The 22,424-nt window shown below is 40.2% G+C and overlaps 1 protein-coding gene across 1 annotated transcript in view; it reads right to left on the bottom strand.

Annotated features, from left to right (window-relative positions):
- The window catches only part of SH2D4A (SH2 domain containing 4A), a 119,356-nt gene that overhangs the window by 45,238 nt on the left and 51,694 nt on the right, over positions 1–22,424 (bottom strand). Inside the window, exon 4 of the mRNA XM_089675292.1 lies at positions 14,923–15,082. Within this exon, the coding sequence (XP_089531418.1) occupies positions 14,923–15,082 (160 nt within the window). The remainder of the gene's footprint in view (positions 1–14,922; positions 15,083–22,424) is intronic.

Here is a 22,424-nt window from a genome sequence, read left to right as displayed (position 1 = left end):
TACGAACATTCGAGTTACAAACAGAGGGAATAAAAGAAAGTAAACTACCTCAAGGAAGGGAAATTCACTCCTGTAAGAGTTATCATGGGAAAAAAGTGTCTCCACTGAAGGGTTATCACCAATCCTTGTTTCCACAAAAAACCCCAATTTTCAAAATCCAATTGTCAAAGGGACAGACGAACAAACATTACAGGGGTGCTATCCAAACAACTTAGAAATATTTTTTTTGACACTTAAAAAATGTACCTGTTCCAACTTACATACAAATTCGAATTAAGAACAAACCTACAGACCCTATCTTGTTTGTAACCCAGGGACCACCTATTCAAATATTTGTTTCAGAGAACATTACCCAGCCTGTGCAATTTGAATGCAGAGGCTTAGACTTGTGTCTAAATGACCCCTCACTTTGAAGGTATATGAATTAAATATATGGTCATCTTTTTACTTCACATTGTTCCGATGTTATGTATATTCCGAATTGCATGCCAAGCACCTGCCCTGCTGCAAATAACTACAGGGGAAGGTGGCTCAGTCGGCACAGGTGCAATTCACAAAACTTCTTGCATTTTTCTGAATGAAAGTCCTGCTGGTTCACTCTCTCTCCCAAGGCTGTAACTGAGTGACAGGTTTTTTTTGGGGGGAGTGAATTTTTATAAGTACCCTCACCTAGGTGAGGATGACGGTGACCTAGGTGAGGATGCTGTTCCTTGCCCTGCTCCCTCTCTTCCCACAGCCTCCTGGGACTTGTGACATGTCCCAGGAGGCTACAAGACCATCCACAAAGCACAGCGTGAGCATGCAGTGGGAACCCAACCACAGAACCTCAGAAAGCCACAGCTGATTCCCGCACCCAAGGTGGCACGTCGAGGACCCACGGAGGTAAGTAGAACTGGCTGCAGGAAGACCTCTCTGGACCATGGGCACTGGTAAGTACCTGATTTTTAAAAGTCAGCAACTACAGTATTTGTCACTGTTGGCTTAAAAAAATACATTTTTAAAACATTATAGAAATATTACTGCTGGAATTTCCTTCGTTTAATTTTCAGTAACTCTTACTTTATCCTGTTGCAGTTTTTCTTACTTTTATTTTTTAAACAGTTGTTCGCATGATAGGAAGTAAGGGTAAATGTCTAGCAGTAAAAACCCAACAGAAGTTCTAAACCATCTCCACTGCATCCAAAATTAACACAAAGGTTTTGGCTGGAAATACACTGTACTTTAATAAAGCAACCGAAAAGGAATCACCTTTTCAATATAATTTAATTTAGCTGCTAAACCAATTGCTACAGAATTCACATTCACAGAGTATTTATGTACTCTGTGCTACTATATACAATATAGTGTATATTATTACAGGTACTTATATAGCGCCATCAATTTACGCAGCAATTTACATATATATATAATTTTTTTTTTTTTCGTCTTTTGAGACATGAGACTTAGGCATATTTTTGCCAGAAAGGAAAACCATTTCCTCTAACAGAGATGAAGTAAAAAAACAGATGGAAGTAACAAACAGCTAAAAAAAAACAATCCTTGGGTGGCATAAAACATTGTTTGAAAGTAAACAAGCTCATCAAGAATTTTATTTTGTTTAAACCTACAAATATGAAAATATTTTACAAATATTTAACAAAAATGTATAGTGGTAAACAAAAAAAAGGCAATATGGTTTTGGATAGGAGCATAGGCCTGCAGTAAACCCAGACAGTGTTCATTCAGAATCTTATGTGCACATATGATCTTAAAGTTGATTTCTGGGCATCCAAGAAACTATACTCTCTAATACTAAATCCTTTAGTCTGCACAAATCCATACTTGGAATTTTCTTTTTAAATGAGTCTTTGTACCTTATTTTTGACATGGGAAGATGGTTTATTAATCTCAAACTGGCCTGTGGATTTGGCCATGTTTTTGGAGTATTATGAAGGTAATCAAGGAACCTAAAATGGCTGAGATGTGGTACCACCCAGGAGCAGGAACGTCTAGTGTTGGTATAATTTATCTTTGTTCAAATGGGCTAATTAGGCTTCATGCACATGAGTAGCTCCTAAACTCGGGTTTAGTAACTTTTGGCATTTTTTTTCCAAAGCTCCTAAACTCAACTCCATAAAATCCTATGTGTCCATGTACACGTACAGTAGGCTTTTAGCAGAGTTTAGGAGCAGCCATGTTTAGCTGAGATTAAACCTACCTCTCCTGAACAAGGAAGAATTGCGTTCAGGATAGGAAGATTTTGACCGCCGACCGTGGCAAAATGCAAAACGTGGAAAAACCGCAGTTTCCATTTTCCCGTGGCCGGCGGTCAGTGTAGGCTCATGTACATGAAGCCATAGAGAGAGAACCACCATAATTAAGCACATGCCCACCAAGGTGCATTTATAAACGGCAAGATAGAAAGGGATTAAAGCAAGCTCATATCTGCTACTGCAAATGTAAACTTGGTACCAACTTTACCAGCTGGTGAAGGGATTAACTATAAAAGTGATCCGATCACTTTTATGGTGCTCTGAAGGTGCATAATCTGTGCTTGATTGACTGAAGGAAGGGGAAACAGTTGGGGTCTAATAGACCCCTGATATCTCTGTAAAGAGGACTTGTCATCTGCCCAATGCTATCACACAGAATACCCTTATATTAGCAATAAAGATAAAAAAAAAAAAGAGAACAGAGAATTAAAAAATAAAAAAGAAACTAAAAATAATTAAAAATAACTAGAAATAAACTTTAAACTGCCTCACCCATGTACACACCCCATAAACATCAATTGCACAATACATGTGAGGTATAATTATGAAAATTGAAAGGAGAGCAAAAATTATAGGGCCACAGTTCATGGCTGACTAAAAGCCTTTACAGGTTATCAGCTTAGAAAGTTTTGCTTATAGAGAATTTTGGGTACCATAGTTTTTATGATTTCACGGGCACAATTTTAAGGTTTGATACAGTATGTTTGGCATCTTTTTACTGAACACAACCCCAGCTTTTATATTTTACCAATATTGGGTATAATATTATTATATAATAGTTTGTTTGAGTGCACCAAAAGTAATTTTAGTGTATTTTCTCCTGAATATGTGCATACAATAAATAGTTGCACAAATATTGAGAGACAAAAAAATTTAACTACTACCATTTTATTCTCCAGTGTCCCTGCTTTCAGAAAATATATACTTTTTTGGTGGTTTTAAGTAATTTCTAGCTAAAAAAAAATGCACATTTTAACACGTGTGCAAAAATTTTTTTAAAATTGCCCCAGTAGGCAAGTCTATAATGTATGGTGACATGGGTTCAGGTTTATATGGGTTCAGCAAAACTTTGCAACTTACTAAACAACTTTATCTGCAGAAGAATAGCCACCCATGGCCATTACATCTTCAATTTGCCTCTGAGCATGTGTGTTTTTAGCTCTGTATTTATCCACACACATTGAGGAGAACTGAGTCAGGATTCACATGACTTGACAATAGCATATACATCGAAGCAGCATTCATTTATTGCAAAGCAGAATTGGAAGTCAGAATAAACAGGAGAAATATGACATAGTTATCTTCACTATTTGATGGCATGTAGATCTTTTATTTTTAGCTCTGCATTTTTATAGTCACACTTGTTTGACCAGTTCTTACAGGAAGATTTTATAAATAACAATGACACTAAGGAAGCAATGTCTCTGAGGCTCACTTCTGGCAAGGACATACCATGGGAAATTCTGACACAGGTCAAGTGAAACATTAACAGAAATCTTTCAGGCCAAGTCTGTTAGTTTACACTCAGGGTCAGTGTAGATGAGCAGTAGCATTGGATAAGCAAAGGTGGGTACAATTATTTAGTGAAGTGATTCTAGAATTATTGATAGAAAATCCACTGAAATGTAAAACGTTAATTTATTTAACAATACCAAAAAAGGCCATGCCGAAAAAAAAGTCTAATAATAAATAAAATCTAACTGCCAAATAGCTGCATTTGTCGCACATGCTAGGAAGAAAATGCACTTTGGGGTTAGTCATCAGTGTCATATGCACTGAAAACCTCCTGAGATACAAGCTGGGTTCAGAAAAAGAGGGAAAACGTAAAAAAAAATTGCAACATATGCTTGATAGTGAAATAACCAAGGGGCCACATGAAAAAACACGTTTTTCTGCTTTATGGAACACTATGAATCTTTTGAGTATAACAAAGTTTGGCTAGTTCTTAAAGGAAAACGTGTAATGGGTTTTGTGTAGAAAACTTTTTTTTCCCTCTCGTTTATTTAGGGCAGCCTTTCTCAACCAGGGTGCCCAGGCACCTTGGGGTGCCTTAAGGTTTCTTCAGGGGTGCCTTGGCAAAATGTCTAAAAATTGCCCAAAAAAATAGTATACAAGCCAGAGGGTGGAACAAGCTTGCCTTTTAGTTACACAAAGCCACAGGTTTTCATTTGTGCACCATTAAGACCTTCTAACCACTGGCGTCCTGACAACCAATAACATCAGTTGATAAGGAGGATGTCAGCTACCTGCACAGCATCCTAGTTTGACCCTCCCCTGCCCCTCTCCATCAATGCTGGGGTCACATTAGCCCAGTGATGGAGAAAAACTGAGGGAGAATAGAAACACTGGGATACTAGTCAGTACCAGTGTGCAAAAGTGTATTTGCTTTGGAGAATAAATCACCTCTAACGTTGGGTGTCCTACATGTGTGGATGTCGCTGCGTTATTTAAAATTATTAGAATAGTTTTTTCACATTTTAGAATGGGGTGCCTTTTTAAAATTATGGCTATCCCCTGCCCCTCTCCAACAGCGCTGGGGCTACACTAGCTTAGTGATGGAGAAAAACTTAGGGAGAAGAGAAACACTGGAATACTACTCAGTACCAGTGTGCAAAAGTGTATTTGCTTTGGAAGAATAAATCACCTGTAATGTTGGGTGCCCTACATGTATAGATGTTGCTGTGTTATATAAAACAATTAGAATCGTTTTCTCATTTTAGAATGGGGTGCCTTTTAAAATTATGGACAGTCTTGAGGCACCCCATTTTAGAATGGGGTGCCCCAGGACTGTCCATATTTGTAAAGGGTGCATCAGGACTGTCCATAATTGTAAAGGGTGCCTCAGGACTGTCCATAATTTTAAAGGGTGCCTCAGGACTGTCCATAATCTTAAAGGGTGCCTACAGACTGTCCATAATTTTAAAGGGTGCCTCCAGACTATCCATAATTTTAAAGGGTGCATTAGGACTGTCCATAATCTTAAAGGGTGCCTCCAGACTGTCCATAATTTTAAAGGGTGCCTCGCGACTGTCCATAATTTTAAAGGGTGCCTCGCGACTGTCCATAATTTTAAAGGGTGCCTCACGACTGTCCATAATTTTAAAGGGTGCCACAGAACTGTTCATAATTTTAAAGGGTGCCTCAACAATATCCATAATTTTTAAAGGGTGCCTCAAGACTGTCCATAATTGTTAAAGGGTTCCTCAGGACTGTTCATAATTTTAAAGGGTGCCTCAGGACTGTCCATAATTTTAAAGGGTGCCTCAAGACTGTCCATACTTTTAAAGGGTGCCTCAAGACTGTCCATAATTTTAAAGGGTGCCTCAGGACTGTCCATAATTTTAAAGGATGCCTTGACTGAGAAACACTGATTTAGGGACACAGGATTCAGTGTTTCAAAGATTGAGTTCTGCTGCAGCCTACAGGAGGATTTGGACACTTGCAAACAAAAAAGTAATTGGCCAGCAAGGTATAACCCCTCCCACTTCCAGCATATTTCTGTTTTTGATAGTATCCTAGGAGGTTGGATGTCTTTTCTCTGTTGAGAAAAGTTTAGGAACTTTATTAGCCATTTTTTTCCTATTTAAGCATTGTTTTCCTATTTAATAAAGACTCCTTCTACATGCTGCTGAACTAGGCACTTTATGCAGCCATTCTGATTTCACCGAAGATTTCAGAGCCTGCCTGGAATGTGCCACAAGCAGTGCCAAAAGATTACTTTCAAACCCCAGTCTCCAGTATTGTGTTTTAGGTCCAAAATGTTTTCCAGGTCTAGAGCCATGGCACAACCTCTAGTGTGACCCAGTCTCAAAGACATTTTAATAAGATTGCTGTATGGGCTGAGGATCAGGAGCTACTATATTTACTGCTACCACGAGGGTGATCATTATTGATCTCTTTCCGTTGGTTCTTTGGAAAGGGTTAGCAGGCTGTAAAATTAAAGTAGAAGAAATGGCTAAAATAAATAAAGTTGCTGTGTGTCCTTGAGTGGCTTGATAACGAGGTTGAATTCTCTTTCAGTCCGGTATGCTATCTGTTCTCAAGAGGGTAGAGAGTCCCCTCCTACTAGCCACAGTAAGCCTCTCATTGACACATAGCAAACAGAGCTGTGTGATCAGGTACCACTGAAAATTTAAAAAAGAGGTATTTACACTGTGATTTATTGTAGTATGCATAATGTTTATTAGCAGTGGCAAGGTAAGGCTGTAAACTGTCTTTATTTTAGTCTTTTGTTAGTCCTTGTTGCAGCCTACAGTCACCTGGTCACCTCTAGCTATTTAAAAGAGAAGTATGGCTTTCTTTTTTTTTTTTTACTATTTATAATTACCTAGGTGAATGCAGCATCGGTCCAATACTGCATCTGTCCCCTGCTGACTCTAAGGGTGAGAACTCAGTAAACACATGGCTGCCAATCACTGAATTCTCCTCGCCGCCATGAGCAGAGAGAGGGACTGCCAGTCACCATTGTCTCAGGGGGAGAGAGCCGCTCTCTCCCCTGGCTCTGGCTGTGCTAGGTGGGAGAGCAGCTGACTCAGCCTCTCAGCGCTTTGCTGAGAGGCTGAGCCAGGTAACGCTCCAGACTCTGGGATGGATCCCGACTTTGAAGTCAGGATTTTTCCCCAGCCTAGTCCAGCTGAGTGACGTCATCCAACAGCGGACTGAAGTTCGCAGTCAGCTGAAAACAGGTCAGAGGAGTGCAGAACAAACTGCACTCCTGTGATCCACAGAAGAAGTACAGCCAAAAGAGCTTTGGCTGTACTTCTCCTTTAAAACTCTCCCACTTTCAGCAGTGGGTTTTTCATTACTCAAGGCTTTTACCTGGTGTTTTCAATTAAGAAAACCAGGTACATCAGGCCCCTCCAGTACACAATTCACTAACAGTTCTGGGGCAGCCTGCAGTATCCCTCCCCAGGGACCTGACACAGACAGCCTGGACTGTTGCCCTCTGGTTAAAAGGTGACTGGTCCGATGTTGCATCTGTCCCCCACCAACTGTAAGAGAGAACTGAGTGATCAAACACCACTGATCGCTTACTTTTCAATGATCCATGAGCAGAGAGCTGGTGACTGTCAATCACTGTTCTACCTCCCCCCTCAACCCCCAGCGCTCACTGGAGCAATGGGCTGTGAAGGGAGAGGGAGCAGCTGTCTCAGGCTCTCAGCGAATCACTGAGAGGCTGAGCCAGATGCCAGTCCAGACATTGGGGTGTCTTTATATTATAGTATTATACAGGATTTATATAGCGCCAACAGTTTGCTCAGTGCTTTACAATATAACGGGAGACCATACAGCAACAATACAGCTCAATACAAGAGGGTTAGGAGGGCCTGATCCTTGGAGCTTACAATCTAAGATTATTATTATTATACAGGATTTATATAGCGCCAACAGTTTGCTCAGCGCTTTACAATATAATGGGAGACAATACAGCAACAATACAGTTCAATACAAGAGGGTTAGGAGGGCCCTGCTCCTTGGAAATTAAAGTCAGGATCTTTACCCAGCCTGGACCAGCTAAGTGACGTTAGCCGACAGCAAACTTTAGCCCACTGTCGGCTGAAAATGGGTTACAGGAGTACAGAACAAACTGCATTCCTGTGATCCACAGGGGAAGTACAGCCAAACAAGGTTTGGTTGTACTTCCCCTTTAAGTCTTTACACTTCTCTGAGTCTCCCTTAGCTATGGCAGGTGTGGCCCCCTCCTCTACCTTATCCAGGTAAAAGTTCTCAGTTATGCTGGATGCTATGGGCAAAACTGGAATCATCTTTGTCTGTAGCTGTAGTGGCCTCTGACCCATGCACTACAGATTCTCTCTGGCAAAATCCCCCTTTTTAACTTTTTTAACTATAGTTATTTATATAGTGCTGGCAATTTATGCAGCACTTTACATACTGTACTGTACACTCATATCAGTCACACTTATCTCAAGGAGCTTACAATCCAAGGTCCCTTGTTCACATACACATACTAGGGTCAATTAAGACAGAAACCAGTTAAACTACTAACAAGTCTATGGAATGTGGGATGAAAGCAGAGTACACAGCATAAACCCACATGAGCGCAGGGAGAACACAAAAAATGCCATGCTGCTAGTGTCCTGGTTGGGATTTAAACTGAGTTTCCTAGTGCTGAAAGGCAGAAGAGCTAACCATGAAAGCGCTGTGCTGCCCATACATTATTTTGTTCCTGAGGAGTCACAGAGAGTTGCCATAACTCCCAGGCTTAAAGCCATTCTAAATGTTAATTTTTTTAGGGGGAAAATAACAAACATGCTATACTTACCTATTGTGTGAAGTGGTTTTGCACAGAGCAGCCTGGATCCTCCTCTTCTCGGGTTCCTCCGCAGGCTCTTCTGGCCCCTTGCTCCTGTCGGGTGCCCCGAGAGCAAGCAGCTTGCTATGGGGGCACCTGCTGCTCCATGTGTCCATTCACACATGGAGCCGCAGCTTGGTCATATAGTCAGCCAGTGGGCTAAATGAAAAGATTCAGCCAATGGCTGAATTAGAAAACTGAACCATTTTCCCCATCCACACATTTTTGGTGGTTATGGGAATTTCTCCCCCGCTGGCAGAATAAACTAATCAGCGCTGCAGCGCTGATTGAAGCAGTACTTTCCAACAAGCCCATTCACGAGAAGTTGATTGCTAAATCAACTTATCAAGAACAGGAACATAGATGGATTGAAATTTGGCCAGTCCCTGCTGAAACGGCTGAATTTTGTTCCATCTACGACCAGCTTTACACTCAGTTGTTCTATTATAGAAAATAGTTTCATTGTAAATAACCATTTATGGTATTTACTTTCAAAGTATGGGGCCTATTTGTTAAGATTTGAATCTATCAATTTATACAAATTGAATAAAGAAACTTCTTAGTAATAAATGTAATTCACTGGACTTGACCTTTTGCTCAAAAATCAATATGACTAGGTTCTTGCATTATGGAGTAGAAATATTTACCTGAGAAATCTGTAAAACATTTCCTGATGCTTACCTCATGTGAACAATTCGGGACTTCCACTACTGTCATGGAAATGTGACACTGAGTCATAGTCTGAGCACAAAACTAAAAGCTAATCTAACTTTTTTGTTTAAACAAATTTGCACGTAACTGTAGCAATTGCAAAATCAGTAACAGGTAAAGTAGGAAAAGGACTATAAAATAAATCTTGTTGTGTGCTACTTTACACTTAAATCTCCATTTTGTATTTTATATAGGTTTGACATTGTTCTCCAATAGGACAGAGGGAATTAAATAGAAAGTGTACTATTTTTTTATTAACACAATATGGCCACAACAAGAAGAGCGTTGTTTTTTTTTTAAAAACCTAAAAGAAAATATGGTCTCCCAAGAACTTATACTATTGTCGCTAGATATGAACAAAGTGTTTGATACATTGTCTTGGATGCGTTTGACTCTACAGCGTTGGGCGATGATTTCTTGCAATGGATCTCCACAATATACAGTGTCCCATCAGTATCGCTCTGCTACCAGGGTGTACAGTCTCCATTTCCCATTCGAAGAGGTACCCAACAGGGATGCCCATTGTCACCAATATTCTTTATGCTGGCACTTGAACCCCTGGCAGTCCAAATCCGACTTCATCCTAACATCACAGGCTTGAAATTAGTGGGCGTACATCATAAAGCTGCGCTATTTGCAGATGATATGCTTCTATATCTAACAACACCGACTAATTTGCTTCCTACTCTTACAGCCCTCTGGCACGCTTCACAGGACTTTCTGGCCTATATGTCAATTCAAATAAATCTATTGCAATGAAAATTTCCTTACCCCAAGCAATACAACACCATCTTCAAACCCAATTTCCATATCAATGGACAAATGCTCTTCTCTACCTGGGAATAATCCTTACACTTACATATGATTCACGTTATAATGCTAACATACCACCACTATTACAACACTTGAGGAAGTTGCTTTCCTCTTAGAACAATATGTCTTTGTCATGGTTCGGTAGCATCCATGTCATATCTCCCAAAACTACTTTACTCTTTTAGGGTTCGGATACCCTTCCATATCAAAGGAATATTACAATGACAAGTTTCAGGCCACCCGCAACTGTCACACCACATTCTCTTTTACCCTAAAATACTCAGGATCCCAAATATACGGCACTATTATATGACAGCCCAAATAACACCATTAGTTCAATTCTATACCAGACAAGTCTTCCCACTTTGGGTCATGGTGGTCCATCCAACTCATATAACCTCCCTTCCCTGGCTTCCCCCTACATTTAGGCAGAGGCAGCTAAACCCAATCTTGGTGTACACAATGAAGATGTGGGATTCCTGCAAGTATTCTGTGGGTTTATTATACCCTCATTTGTCCATTCTCCAAATGTTTGACTGTCCCTTATTTCCACCAGGAATATCAGATAAGGTTTCTTTCTCTTGATGGATTTTCCAGAGTTTTGAGACAAATCAGTCAATGCTGACAGTAAAAGGGTTGTGAACACTTGCCCAATTTTGTGTTAACTACCTCATCCCCTCTACTGAACTTTAGTATCTTCAAAGTCATTTCATCAAACCCCTGGTTAAAAACCTTGATTCTCCAAAAGACTTTACAAGATTTTAATCAATATGTAAATCCTCTTCAAGCAATAAAGGCACCCTGTCTTTATTGGTCCATCCATGACCATTTAATGGAGGTGTAGCCTTCTTACTGTGGTCAGTGGTCTCAAGACCTACAGAATCTTTATCGTTGGATGACTGGATACCAATCTGGCAGGCCACCTCAAAGTGCTTCCAGAATATTCAGGTGCTGGAAAATTCATACTGTACATCCCAGGAGTCATCCCAGGAGGGGAGCAAGGATTCTCAGCTCAGCCAATGCTTGATGAGGGTAGATGAATTCCAGGATGTAAATGCTACATGAATCATCTGCCCTTACTCAAGATGACCCTGAACAGAAATGCTAGGGAGTGTTTTTCAAAATGATTTCTCAGCAAAATAAAGCATGGAGACATGGATGGATGTGGGAGTTTCCTTTGAATTGCATAGCATTTATGGTTTGTGGTGCTCAGATGCAGTGCAGTTCCACTTTAAGTAACATTGATACATATAAATAGATATATAAAATATCTGCTATATATGTAAATATGCAATGTTGTATACGATGTTGGATACTGGTTTGAGATGGGAAAAACAGCAATGCACAAATGATAGTATCAAGGTTACAAAACAAGACATACATCAAGGTAATTTGGGTCCAATCACATCTGCTTAAAAAATCACTACTTTTTTTTTTTTTAAATTTATGTATGCCTTTTCTGGGTGGGGGTTGCTAATTATCCTTATGAAGCATGAGTACAACACAGGCGAAAAAAGAAACAGGTGAGTGCAGCGGTGAGCGGAGAAGACTGTCACCATTCGCTCCAGGTCAGCATCTAGAAATTCACATCAGATTTACCATCTCTAGGCCACAGATAATCACTGATTTTACATTCTAATGGTGAGAGGAATTCTTCATAAATATTCACCTATTAAATGAATTGTGTTACATAAGACCAGTGTGTTTTGTTCTATACCTTTTAACTAGAAAAAAATAACTCTTTTTTTAAACCAAGGTAGTTCCATATACTGAGTTAATCTTTAACCAGGGTTAAGGAATTTCCCTTGTGCACTGAAAGCTAACGTGACTACAGCAAAATCCATTTTTTAAAGAATATCAGAATCCACACAGTACATGTATTACAAATATTGTACAGTGTATATCAAACTATAGTTGCTTAACAGTGAGCAATATTCAAGTATTTATTTTTCAAGTATAAGAAGGTCCTATAGAACTTTCATAAGAACACTCAGAAGTAGACATCCCATAAAAATGAAAGGTCCACTCCACTCTACTGAAAACCCCAAACACCCAAAAACAGATCACTTACATAGGCATTTTGAAGTTTAGAAAAAAATACTTACCTTAGCCCTGGCTTCCAATGCTTCTGAAAAGTACAGGTGACATCATGATGCCTCACTGCTATCTTCTGTGAAAGCTGGGAATTCAAAATTCCACCCATACAATTGGATTGGAGAGCATTCTTATGGCAAAGCATCAGAAGTCACAGGCCAATGTTTTTTTTTTAATTAAATTTTTTTTTTTTAACAACTTTATTTTTTAAAATGCTTCTGTAGGCCCACTCACTCACCCAGACCCAGTGGTCGGAAAGGAGGTGGAGTTTATTTGCTTTTCTTTCCTACCCCTCCCTCTCTATGCTTCTCTTCTTTCGAGACTCACTGCATACGGCTGTTTTCTCCCATTTCTATGAGGATTGCAGTGATCTATCAGCCTCCTAGACCAATGTGATGCTTTCTTGATGACTTCTCTGCCTCACTACCCTACTTTCTCTCCTCTGAAATACCCACCATTATTCTTGGTGATTTTAACATCCCCATTAATGTTAACATCCCAGTTACATCCCTCTTATTTTGCCTTAACACAATGGACATAGTCCTCCACTCACTCTGATGGAAATACCTTAGATCTTGTTTTCTTCCATCTTTGCACTCCCTACAACCTCACCAACACCCCCTTTCCTCTCTCTGATCACAACCTCATCACGTTCACACTGTCCTTGTCTTCAACCACCTATCCCTCCGAGCAGCAAACAATTACCCTCAGAAACCTTCACCACTTTAATCCTTCTCTTTTCTACTCTGCAACTGAACACCTCTATGACAGAATATCTTCCCTGTCCTGCTCTGATCTGGCCACTTCTGTCTACAACAGTTCACTTTCATCCACACTGGACTCACTTGCTACTCTAACTACACGAAGTATCAGGCCCCGACCATTACAACTTTGGCAGACTGACGACACCAGAAATCTTAAGAGACATAGCCGTGCACTGGAGCAATTGTGGCGTAAAACCAAAACCCAGCAAGCAGTCATCCTTTTTAAATCTGCCTTCTTAAAATGCAATTTCTCCCTCCATACGGCAAAACAAGCCTTTTGACCTTGCTACTACCAAAGAGGTCACTTAAGGTTTCTCAGAACCCATCTTACCATCAGTCCCCTGAATCCTGTTCCCTCACAACTGCTATGGTCACCCTCTTCTGTCCTATGCTCCCTCACTCACATCTTCAATCTCTCCCTTTCTACTGGCACCTTCTCCTCTTCTCTAAAACATGCACTGATCACCCCTATACTTAAAAAACCCTCAGTGGACCCCACCAATCTGAACAACTTAAGACCTATCTCCCTGCTCCCGTTTACCCCTTAGAAAGCTTAGTCTACAATCGTCTGAGCTCCTACCTCACTGACAACAACCTTCTTGACCCCCTTACAGTCTTTCTTTTGCTTACTACACTCCACTGAAATTGCCCTACTAAAACTCACTAATGATTTACTACTCCATACTCTTACCACTAGAACTCTCTGTGGCTTTTGACACTGTGGACCATCCTTTCCTCCTCAAAAAAACAAAGACCTCCCAAGACCTCCTGCTCTCTAGCTCCCTTGCTTCCTCCTCTCATGCTCATCTCCAGGACTTCTCCAGAGCCTCCCCCATCCTCTGGAACTCTCTACCCCAATCTATCCGACTATCACCTACTCTGTCCACTTTTAGGTGATGCTTGAAAACCTATTTCTTCAGGGAAGCCTATCCTGCCTGCAGCTAATAACCGTATCTTCTATTTCTTCCATCAGTCCCATCATGTATTTTTCTTTATTTTCTTTATGTTTTTGATTCACATTGTTTAATTGGAGGAAGGGGATTTTCTCTTCTTTTTAAATAAAAAAGGGAATGAAGGGTGAAATGAAGAAGAGGAATAACACAAAAAAATAAGGTTAGGAAAGAGGACTAGGAAGAAAATAACCGCTTAGTTGAAATATAAGCATTCAAAGCAAATCTGGCCTGGTAAAGGTGAAAACAATGCAACTACAATTCATGGGTGAAACAGAGCCTGTAAGTACAGAGATTAGTGGAGAGAGGAGACAGGAATTTAAAAAAAATCATAGCATGGTTTTAGGTTATCAGTTCATCTTAATTCAAGCCAGAAACACTAAGTTTGGGTAAATGCATTGAATCTTTTGTTACTGAATGTCAGCCATTCTTCATTGCTTGTGATATTGTTCAATGCAGCTGCCTATTTGGCCATTAATATTGTGAAGGTTTTTCCAGTTAATGCCTAATATGTAAAGGCATAACTCTTTCATCGGTACATCTCTGGAAGTGTTAGTTAGTTGGATAAATCTGACCTACCTTTATTGCACTTTATACAACACTAACATGCTCGTTACCACTCAGAAAAAGTCTTTTGTTTGTGCATAAGAGGTGTACATAGAACATGGGATAGGGTTTTGCGTACTTTAGATGTATTGAGTCCTGAAAAATGATGACATATTGGGGAAGATTTACTAAATGTGGAGCACTCCGAATCTGGTGCAGGTATGTTAGCCAATCAGCTTCTAACTTCAGCTTGTTCAATTAAGCTCTGACAATAAAACCTAAAAGCTGATTTGTTTCTATGCAGAATTGTTTTAGTAAATTTCCTCCATTAATCTCCTTCATATATTTTATTAATTAATATATATATATATATATATATATATAATTTTTTGAGGAATAATTATTATAAATATTTATGGACTGTACTGCATGCTATGTCAGTGTCACAGCAGACCCACTGATACATGTCTATTGTTTACCTCATTCTCTTCATTCTTTTTAATTTCTTCTACTATTTTTGTTTCTTCTTTGGGTGTAATCTTGTTTTCAGTATTTTCCTTCCACGTCTCGCCTCTTTCTTTCTGTGTGTGCAGTGTCAGGGACTCTGTTAGTTGGCATACATTTTGCACTTGTCCTTTCCTGTGAGACAAAAAAGCCACCTAAGTACTCATGCAGTACCAACTTCAAGTAAGGCAGAAATTAAAGGGTCAGTTGTAGCACAAGAAAAACTTAAAATAAAAAACTTTCAGTTAAATACTTTGACATGCTGATTCTGTATTTGTATGATCTCATAGATACAATAGGAAGTGAGAGAAAAATCACTCCACAATGGGGGAAATCCCCTCTTAGTTGTCACCTCAACAAATGTCCCCACTGAAAGTCCCTAATTATGTTCCAGTTAAAACGTAAAGTGATTCTAAAGGTAAATTTAAAACAAAAAACGAACAAATGTGGTTTTGCACAGAGCAGCCCCTGTCTTCCTCTTCTTGAGTCTCATGCTGGAGCTCCTGGCTCCCCCTTCTCAACCAGTGCCCCATAGGAAGCGGTTTTCTCTGGGGGCACTCATGCAGGCTTGCTTCCAAGCCCAACTGTCTGTGTCAATAGAAACAGACAGCAGGAACTAGATCCTGCCAACGTCTCCCTCATCATAGGATTTGATTGACGGCAACAGCAGGAGTCAATGGCTCCCGCTGCTATCAATCTGCCATGTATGGAGGGAGAAAGAGGAGAGAGCCTCTGCTTTCATACTCTTTCTTGGGTTGAGATTGGGCTCAGGTAAGTATAAGAATGTGATTAGGGGGGAGCTGGATACATACTTTTTTTGTACCTTCATGCATAGAATGTATGAAGGTGAACAAACTTAAGTGTTAACAACCACTTTAAAATGTTGGATTTTCTCTTGTTCTGCCACAGTGACCGTGGTCACTGGAACATACAGAGAAATTGCCACAGTAAGCAAGAAAACCTGATAGAGGTTCCAACCTTACTCCCTATTCTATCTAAATATAGATGCTTTAGATACACTTTAAGCTCATTAGTCTATTTACATTCCATGAATTGCATGTCTTTTGGTATTGCATGACTCTGTATATACACAGATCAGCCATAACATTATGACCACTGACAGGTAAAGTGAATAACATTGATTATCTCATTACAATGGCATCTGGAGGTAGATGAGATATATTAGACAGCAAGTGAACATGTTGTCCCTGATGATGTGTTGAAAGCAGATTAAATGGACAAGTGTAATGATTTGAGCGACTTCAACAAGGACCAAATTGTAATGGCTAGATGACTGGGTCAGATCAGCTCCAAAACTGCAGCTCTTGTGGGATGTTCCCAGTTTGCAGTGGTCAGGACCTACCAAAAGTGGTCCAAGGAAGGAAAACTGGCAAATCGGGGTCATGGGCAGCCAAGACCAATCCAATAGAAGCGCTACTGTACCTCAAATTGCTGAGAAAGGTAATGTTGGTTGCAATAAAAAGGTGTCAGAACACACAGTGCATCGCAGTTTCTTGCATATGGGGCTTCATGGAGGCAGACCTGACAGGGTGCACATGTTGACCTGTGTCCACAGCACAGTAGCTAAGTGATGAGTACTCTTGCCTAGCAGCACTAGGGTTGTTGGTTTGAATGCCAACCACTACCTGCATGGAGGTGCATGTTCTCCCTGTGAATTTGTGGATTTCTTCCAGGTACTTCAGTTTCCTCCCACACTCCAAAGACATGTTGGTAGGTCACTTGGCTCCTGTCTAAATTGTCCCTAGTTTGTGTATGTATGAATGTGAGTTAGGGGCCTTATATTATACGCCCCTTGAGGGTTAAGGTCTGATGTGAATGTACAATATATATGTAAAGCACTGTGTAATTTGATGGCACTATATAAGCACCTGGAATATTAATTATAATAATAAAAGCACCTACAACATGCACAAGAGCATCAGAATTGCACCATGGAGCAATGGAAGAAGGTGGTCTGGTCTGATGAATTCAAGAATGGTTTGAGGAACACAACAATGAGTTTGAGGTGTTGATTTAGACTCCAAATTCTCCAGATCTCAATCCAATTGAGTAGCTGTGGGATGTACTGGAAAAACAAGTCCAATTCACAGCTTTTGGGGTTTAAAGGATCTGCTGCTGATGGCTTGGATACTACAGCATACCTTCAGAGGTCTAGTGGAGTTCATGCCTCAATGGGCCATGGTGGGTGGTCATAATGGTATGGCTGATCGGTGTATTTTTCCACATGTACAAATGGCAGTGGTGGATCCACTCTAATTACCCATTTAAATATGTACTGTAATCTGCTTTGACTTATAAATTATAAAATCACAACCACAGTCTAAAGACACTAATAAATTATTACCATTAATGGTACTTGAATGTATAAAGTCACTATGCATACTGTATATTTTTGGTAAATTCCAAGCAATTAGTAAAATAAATTCCATGACAGTCTTCACAGTTTTTCCGACTTGCATTCTATACACATTATTTCAGCAGTAGTACACATTTATCACACTCAACTCAACCTTTGTACAGGAAATGATAAAGATGCCAGTCTCAGCTATTACTGAATCACATATGACAAAGATAATTTAATTCAGGCTGCATGGAATAAATGAGAAAGCAAGCTGAGATAAGAGACTATTGCCTCATTTAACTTATTCAAACTTAACAATCATCTAATGAGTGCATATACTGGTGTACCTGAAGGCAGCCAAGCCCAATCTGTTTACTTTGTGTAATGAGAAAAAATATACAGTAGCTTGAAGTATGAAACTGGGACCTCACAAGCTAAATATTGTTCCTGGATTTGCTTTTAGGGGCAATACATTTTTTTCATCTTTACAAAATGTGTTAAATTTTTATTCAAAACTGTTTGGACCCATTCACACCTGTGTGTTTTGTAGCTCGAAGCTCCAAAATGCTTGGGGAGGAAAAATAAATTATTCTCTATGGAGATGGTTCACATCTACACTATAAGTCACCTGAAGCCAAACACCTAAAGCTCAAAAAGTTTTCGAGCTACTTTTGTAGCTCGATTCGGGCAGATTGGTGCAAATTTTTAAGCATTCTTTCCTCCATAGAAATGCATTGATATGTGCAATCCACCCTGTTTTGAGTGAGTTTTTTGCACACTTTGTTGCACTTTTTTCTGCTCAAATGCAGTAATTAAAAAAAAAAAAAATCACATGAAATAAAATAATAATTATAAATAAATATATTAAATGAATAATTTATAGTAATACACAAATAATATATAAATTAATTAACCCCTAACACTAACCAATAATAATAATTATAATAATAATTAACCACTTGTCCTTCAGATGATTTACCCCCCTACTCGGAACTGCAAAAGCTACTGTAGAGGAGGTTGGTAAACTTTTTTCTAAAGCCCACCTAACCACCTGGACCCTGTTCTCTCACAAATACTATGGTCACCCTCTGGCTCTATCCTTCATTCTTTAACTCATACCTTTCTACTGGCATCTTCTCCAACTCTCTAAAACATGCACTAATCACCCCCAAACTTAAAAAGCCTCACTGGACACCACCAATTTTAGCAACCTAAGACCCATCTCCTTACTCCTTACTCCCTTTTGCCTCCAAACTCCTTGAACGTCTAGTCTACAACCTGCTGAGCTGCCACCTTATTAAGAATAACCTTCTCGATCCCCTTCAGTCTGGATTTCACCCACAACACTCCACAGAAATTGTTCTCCTAAAACTCACATGACTTACTAACTGTTAAAACCAATGGTCACTATTCTGTACTCTCACTCTTGGACCTCTCCGCTGCCTTTGACACAGATGACCACCCCCTCCTCAAAAAAAAACTCTATATACTTGGTCTCCATGACTGTACTCTCCGTTGGTTCGAATCTTACCTATCTCATCGTACCTTCAGTGTTACCAATACCATTTCTATGCTGACAAATCTATCTCTCTACTCCTCAGTTCACCCCATCAGTTTCCTCACGTATCACCGATTTACTAACAGACATATGAGACTGGATGTCACACCATTTCCTAAAACTCAATCTATCCAAAACTGAGCTCATAATATTTCCTCCCCCACGTTTCTTCGACTGATTTCTCGGTTAGGATCAATAGCACCACTATCAGCTCATCCCTGCATGCCAGGGTGCTAGGGGTAACCCTGGAATCCAAACTATCCTTGGATAGGCCCACATCCAATGCCTGTCCAAATCATGCCGCCTCAACCTCCCCAACATCTCCAGAATATGACCCTTTTTAACCAATGATACCACAAAGCTCCAAATTCACTCCCTGGTTATCTCTTGCCTCAAATACTGCAACTCCCTCCTCATTGGATTACCTTTACATAGGCTATCCCCTCTCCAGTCCATCATGAACACTGTTGCCAGGCTCATCCACCTGACCAACATTTCAGTGTCTGCTACCCCTCTCTGCCAATCCCTCCACTGGCTTCCACTCGCCCAATTAATAAAATTCAAAATACTAACAACAACTTAAAGCCATCCAGAACTCTGCCCCCAGCTTCATCACCAACCTGGTCTCAAAATATCAACCGAATTGCTCTCTTCGATCCTCCCAAGACCTTCTGCTCTCTAGTTCCCATGTCACCTCCTCCTATGCTCACCTCCAGGATTTCTCCCGAGGTTCTCTCCATAGAACTACCTACCCCAATCTGTCCGGCTGTCTCCTAATCTATGCACCTTTAGGAGGACAATTAGGAAACAGTTGTTACCCCATAACAGGAAGTGCCTGAACAAGGATCAACATGGCACGATCATCATATATTCTTTTTATAGAAAAGTTGCACGTTTAGCCATTTCAAGTCCGGACGCTTTCACCCCTTTCCAGTCCAGGCCAATTTTCAGCTTTCAGCGCTGTCACACTTTGAGTGACAATTGTGTGGTCATGCAACACTGTACCCAAATTAAATGTTTAGCATTTTTTTGAGACAGATAAAACTTTATTTTGGTGGCATTTATTCACAACTGGGATTTTTATTTTTTTTTGCCATATAAATGAAAGACCAAAGATTAAATAAAAATGTTTTGCAAATAAATAATCTTTCTTCATAAATTTTGGCCAAAATGTATTCAGCTATTTTTTGGTAAAAAAAAAAAAAAACCAAATCAGTTTAGAAAAAAAAATATTTTTTAAATTTTTTTTCATTTTTATGTTATTTTTTCTATATTATTATTTATGTTTTTTTGTTTTTTTTTTACATACCATCACCCTAGCAGTACAGTGTCACCATAGTGACACTGTACTACTTGTGGGGGGTAATGAAGATTTTTTTTTTACACTGATTGCGTCTACACCCATAAAGGCTATAATAGCAATAATTTCTGCTTCTCTCTGCCTGCATTCCTGCAGCCATTGAGAAATACTGTGAGAGCTGTAATTGGTCACAGCTTTGTCACACGGTACAAGGCTGTTGTGAATAGCCTTGCACCATGTGACCTCTGTGATCATTCACAGAATTCACAAGTAGTAAACCATGATGTCAGGCAGTGACATCTTGTTTACTACTGTTGATGTGATCACTGATTGGCCAATCACTGATCACATGAATCAAGACCTCACACAGCGGTTCTGTACATCGTTCTATTTTCCAGTGTGTACAGTGGACACAGCGGGCACAGATCGCGGCGCTGCGCGCTCCCAGGAAGCGCGCACTGGCAATGGACGTGGGGGTTGTTTTAAAACGTCCCCCAGCATCAGCAACGCTCCCGTCTGGCCGTTTATCGGCATGGGCTGGACAGGAAGAGGTTAAATAGTTAGAAAACATCTGGAATTCCAAATCATATATTCCATGTGTTGGATTTTCTGTGGTATCTGTCAGGATCATGTAAATGCTCCTGTTCCATGGCAACTGCTAATCTCAGTTCCAGCACCCTGGTTTTGGCTGTGATGCATTCTCCCTGTCTGCCTGTCCACCTGGAAAGTGATTTTTGCAGCCAGTCTCTGAGTAGAGACGAAACCTGATTTAAGCCAGCCAAGTCTTCAGTCTCATCCTTGTGATAGTGTGCTTAACACGTGCTTCAAGTTCCCTCTTTGCCCTGCTCTGCTGTTTGGATTCCCCTATTTATGACCTTGGATTGGAACTTGGACTACTCTCTGAACTCTGCCTGCCTTTTGACTATGGATTTGATACTGACTATTCTGAACCTTGCGTTTTCGCCTGCCCTGACATGGTAGCCAGGCACTATAGCAATGGGTATAAGACCTGGGGGCAACTGAGTACCAGCAGACCTGCTTGCCTTGTGGGAAAGGGGGCTGCTATAGGTGAAGAACACAGAAGCTAGCTATAGTGCCTGACCACCTGCGCTACGGGTAAGTGTGATATACAGCTCAAGACTTAACCAGGCTAGTTTGTATATATTGCACTATAGTTAAACAGTGTTTGTATTATGAAGCAAATAGCTTTCCACCATCCCAGTGTGCCAATCTGACTGACTAGTTCACATTTGTTTTACCTGCTCTTGGCATGATATGATATGCAGTCTAGCTGTGCAATTTTATATAATCTTATCATGCTTTAAAGTGTTACTAAACCCAGGACCTTGCATCCACTATATCCGGTCTCCCACAGTACACAGAAAATTGAAGTGCAATTATTTTAGTAAATATAAACTGGTAAATACCTTTTCTCATCAGCAGTTAGAGCAGTCCTGTGGCTTCTATCAGTGTCCAGCCCAGCACTAGCTATAGCTTGCAGGAGGAGTTTTCTTTCTGCTCTAGGACGATGGAAATCCCCTGACCTCTGTCTGGACATTGCTGATTGGCCCTGGGCTGATCACATGTACTCTCCCAAGGAAAAAAAAACACTTTTGCAATATACACCAAACTGAGCATGTGCATGCCTACGGTTCAGTCTGGAGATAAGTGGTGGTCGCATTTTTACACAACGCAGAGGATTAACCCCTTTTTTATACCTATCCATTAAATGTGACAACAATAATCTGCGCTTAGTTTTTGGCGCCTCCTTTTTTCTCTCTTTATTTCTGCATAGTTGGCCTTGCTCTATAGGACGGTAGCCATTAACCACCAAACACGCCATTATACAGAGACTTTTTATGGACTTTATTGATTTTACCATTTGTGTGCCTATACCACTTATCATGGTTTTCTGCTAGTTCATGTTGAACTATACCACCTTACTTATCTTTATTCCCCAAATTCCCCCCCCCTTCCTCTTTTCCCCTCCCCTATTCCTTCTACTGTATTGGGAAGTACTTATGGGTAGTATAACAAGCATGCTTTACTGCATATATAGACTGATTTTACTGTTGAGGGTTTAGTAACACAGTGGCTAAATAGTTAGCACTTCCACCTACCAGTACTAGGGTCGTTGGTTCAAATCCCAGCCATGGCACCTCCTGCCTGGAGTTTGCATGTTCTCCCTGTGCCTGTGTGGGTTTCCTCCCACACTCCAAAGACATGCTGGTAGGTTAATTGGATCCTGTCTAAATTG

This window comes from Staurois parvus, unplaced genomic scaffold, assembly GCF_062004578.1.
Source record: "Staurois parvus isolate SC_StPar_1 unplaced genomic scaffold, SC_StPar_1.0 ptg000013l, whole genome shotgun sequence".
In the NCBI taxonomy this organism is placed as follows: Eukaryota; Metazoa; Chordata; class Amphibia; order Anura; family Ranidae; genus Staurois; species Staurois parvus.
This window is presented reverse-complemented; position numbering and strand designations above follow the sequence as displayed.